Here is a 3,427-nt window from a genome sequence, read left to right on the forward strand (position 1 = left end):
CCGTCCCCCCCCTCCCGTCGCCAGCCTCGCTGAGGAGGAGGAGGAAGAGCAGCGAGCGCGGAAGATGGAGGTCTCCACGGACCAACCGCGGTGGGTGAGCCACCACCACCCGGCCGTGCTCAATGGGCAGCACCCGGACTCCCACCACCCCACTCTTGGCCATACCTACATGGACCCCACGCAGTATCCTCTCGCCGAGGAAGTGGATGTACTTTTTAATATCGACGGACAAGGCAACCCCGTGCCTCCGTATTACGGCAACTCCGTGCGAGCCACTGTGCAGCGGTACCCGACGGCCCATCACGGTGAGTGTCCGCCCCGAGCCCCGGTGCCGCCGGGCAGACCCCAGCAGCGATCCTGCGGGCCGGGAAACGACGTCACGGGTGGGTTTTGGGGCCGGCTTTTAGAAATACGGCTCAATCCTGGCTACTTTTCGTTTTCTTTTTCTTTCTGTCTTTCCATTGTTTTGCTTTCTTTCCTTTCCTATCTTTCTTTTACTTCTGTTTTTAATCTCTTTCCCTTCTTTCCCTCCTCTCTTTCCCTATTTCTTCCTCTTTCTCTTTCACCTACCTTTTTTTTTTTGTTTGTTTCCTTTCTCTTTCGCTGAGCTATTTTCCTCTCTAATTAGCTTAACGGCGTTTTCACATGGTGTTTAGCTTTTGCACCGTTCGCTGCTCTCGAGAAGCAGAGCCGTAGAGCAGGGGTGATGCAGGTGATGCAGTAGAGCAGGGAATGACCCCGCAGCCCTCATGCTTGGGATACTTCATTTGCACTTCAGGAGCTTGTTAGGCTCAATTTGAAAGTTTCACCCAGGGCCGCATCATGGCGTGTGCTAAAACAAGAAAGTCAGAGGAAGATCCCAAACCAGGCAGCAGAGCAGTGGTGTTTTCCTGCAGGAAAGTGGTTGATCCACGATGTGAACGTTGCTCCCGGGTCACTGCTTTTAGAGAAGGAGGTGAAATACCTGCAGCCGATGGGGCCTGGGGCTGCGGAGGGATGGATGTTTTGGTGCCATCTTTTTAGGGATGAAGCAGAGCAACCCAGGGTGTGTGACTGGAGTTGTCTCTATGGTTAAAAGTTAGGGAATAATAATAATAATAACAACAATAATAATAATAATAAGGCAGGGAAATGAGCAGCCGCTGAGCTCCGCAGCTGGAGAGTGACCTCTCTGAAGTGTTGGAATCTAAAAAGCCCGAGGCTCAACCCAAAATCAAGGAGAAGAAGGTGGGATGAGAGTGGCAGTGGAGCCGAGCTGGGCTCAGGGCTGCTCCCAGCTCTCAGCTACTTGTTGAGTGCGAGTCTGCATTAGGTCCGCTCAGTAACTGCTTTGTTCTGCCATTAGTCCCTTTAAAACAATTATTTCTGAGGATCAGCAGCCTTTGTCCTTTCTTTCTTTTCTGCTCTTTTCATTTTTTTTCCCCCAATATATCAGCAGAAAGTGGAACTGCGGTCTCTCTGATCTAGCCTGAATATTATTTACTATGCTACTTCCTGGAGAAGATAATGAATCTTGACCCTTTCTGTTCGTATAACCCACCTTCCCTTCCTTCTGAGCAGTTACTTTCAGTATTGTTCACGAATGTCTGGTACAATGAAAACCAGCCTGTAGGTTTTCTAACACACACACATGCCCACATGTAGACATATGTGTCCACACTGCACCCGCTCTTTTGCTGTCTGTGGCTCTATAGATTCGTGTTTGCATCTATCCTGTTTAGCACTCTGTACCACGATAGCTGGAGAGATTCAGGCTCTCTGGGTGTCAGTGTGTTTCAGGGTTGTACAGCAGACATAGCCTTGCTCTCTTCCAGGTGAATAACTGTTTTTTCAGCTTCCAGCTATTTGCTGAAGTTGCAGTGGATTTGGGTAGATTTGATTCTTTGGGTGTTTTTTTTTTTTTTTAGAAAGGGCTAAAACGTGAGTTATGATCCCTCCAGATCCCTTTTTGTGACAAAAGGGAAGAAAGGTTCGGTTGCATTAGCCCAGCGGTTTTCTTTCCCCCTGAAAGCCCAGGTCTGTGTTTTAATATACAGTGAAGAGTTTGTAGTGGTGAGAAGGGGATGGAGAGAGAGTTTATTTTCAGGTTGGTACTCTCTCTCTGTGCCACATTTCCACCAAAATCTGTCTGACATTTTTGTGCAACCCCAAGGATGGGGGGGAGGAGGGGAGAAAACACAAACTGCGATAGTTTGCAAAGTTCAGCAGTTCGGTTGGGAAGGTTAGAAAGGTTATAATCACATTTTTGGGCATCTTCTGATCCTCTTCGTTTGGCCAGAATATACCTAGGGTTTGTAGCCCATGGCTACTTTTGGAAAGCGCCTGACAAATTATTTCCCAACTCAGAGAAATGGTTTCTGCAGCGAGGGCTGGGCAATTTCGTGCAGGATCTTTGCTTCCAAGTCCACCTGGGGTTGTCTGGGAGAGGGCAAAGGGGGGCTCTGTGTCTCAGCACATCCCCGTTTGGGGGGTCCCAATCCCTCAGGATCGCAGCTTTCAGGATTTCATTTTAAAAGGGAGAACACTGAGGGGTTCGCACCAGGTGGGTTTCTCCTATGCTCTAAGCGTCCGAGGAAGGAGCAGGGCTGCAGCCCGCATCCCCGGGCAGGTCGTAGGGCAGGCAGAGGGAATGTAACCGGCTTTTTCTCGCTGTGCTTTCTCCGAGCAGGCAGCCAGGTGTGCCGGCCCCCTCTGCTGCACGGCTCGCTGCCATGGCTGGACGGGAGCAAAGCGCTGAGCAGCCACCACAGCGCTTCCCCTTGGAACCTCAGCCCTTTTTCCAAGACCTCCATCCATCACAGCTCGCCGGGACCCCTCTCCGTTTACCCGCCTGCTTCTTCCTCCACTTTATCAGCTGGTCACTCCAGCCCGCATCTTTTCACCTTCCCACCGACCCCTCCTAAAGATGTGTCCCCGGATCCGTCCATCTCCACTCCTGGCTCCACCGGCTCCACCCGGCAGGATGAGAAGGAATGCATCAAATATCAGGTGTCCCTGGCTGACACCATGAAGCTGGAGTCGTCTCACTCTCGGAGCAGCATGGCCTCGTTAGGAGGAGCCACCTCCTCCGCTCATCACCCCATCACTACTTATCCACCGTATGTCCCCGAATATAGCTCTGGACTTTTCCCCCCCAGCAGCCTCTTAGGAGGATCACCTACCGGGTTCGGGTGCAAATCACGACCGAAAGCGCGGTCGAGCACAGGTAGGGTTTTTGGCTGCTTCGTCCCAGTTTGCTGGGGAAGGGAGAGGAAGCGATGGGATGGAGCGTGGGTTGCGTACCCCCGGGGCTGATTCCAGAGGAAAGGAGAGGAAAAACGTTGAATGTTTCTCATAGGTTATCCTGCTGGGATGCTAACCCCAAGCTAAGTCCTTCCCGAGTGCCCGAGCCTTGTGCCCGAGCCTTGTGCCCGAGCCTTGTGCCCGA

The 3,427-nt window shown here is 51.8% G+C and overlaps 1 protein-coding gene and 1 long non-coding RNA gene across 5 annotated transcripts in view; one reads left to right on the forward strand and one right to left on the reverse strand.

Moving 5' to 3' along the window:
• Positions 1-324, reverse strand: part of LOC122170592 — a 4,188-nt gene extending 3,864 nt beyond the window's left edge. For 2 of the 3 annotated variants that reach the window (XR_006171802.1, XR_006171803.1), the window contains exon 1: positions 170-324. This is a non-coding gene — a long non-coding RNA (uncharacterized LOC122170592). Of the gene's footprint in view, positions 1-165 lie in introns of all 3 variants that reach the window. The other variant, XR_006171804.1, reaches the window with a different exon arrangement.
• Positions 13-3,427, forward strand: part of GATA3 (GATA binding protein 3) — a 17,689-nt gene continuing 14,274 nt past the window's right edge. For both annotated transcript variants that reach the window (XM_042837572.1, XM_042837573.1), the window contains exons 1-2: positions 13-305; positions 2,669-3,205. In XM_042837572.1, coding sequence (XP_042693506.1) covers positions 65-305; positions 2,669-3,205 — 778 coding nt within the window. In that variant the 5' untranslated portion in view covers positions 13-64. The remainder of the gene's footprint in view (positions 306-2,668; positions 3,206-3,427) is intronic.

Source organism: Centrocercus urophasianus, unplaced genomic scaffold (assembly GCF_019232065.1).
Source record: "Centrocercus urophasianus isolate 14NV4802_14NV808 unplaced genomic scaffold, USGS_Curo_1.0 seq_727, whole genome shotgun sequence".
NCBI classification, from domain to species: Eukaryota; Metazoa; Chordata; class Aves; order Galliformes; family Phasianidae; genus Centrocercus; species Centrocercus urophasianus.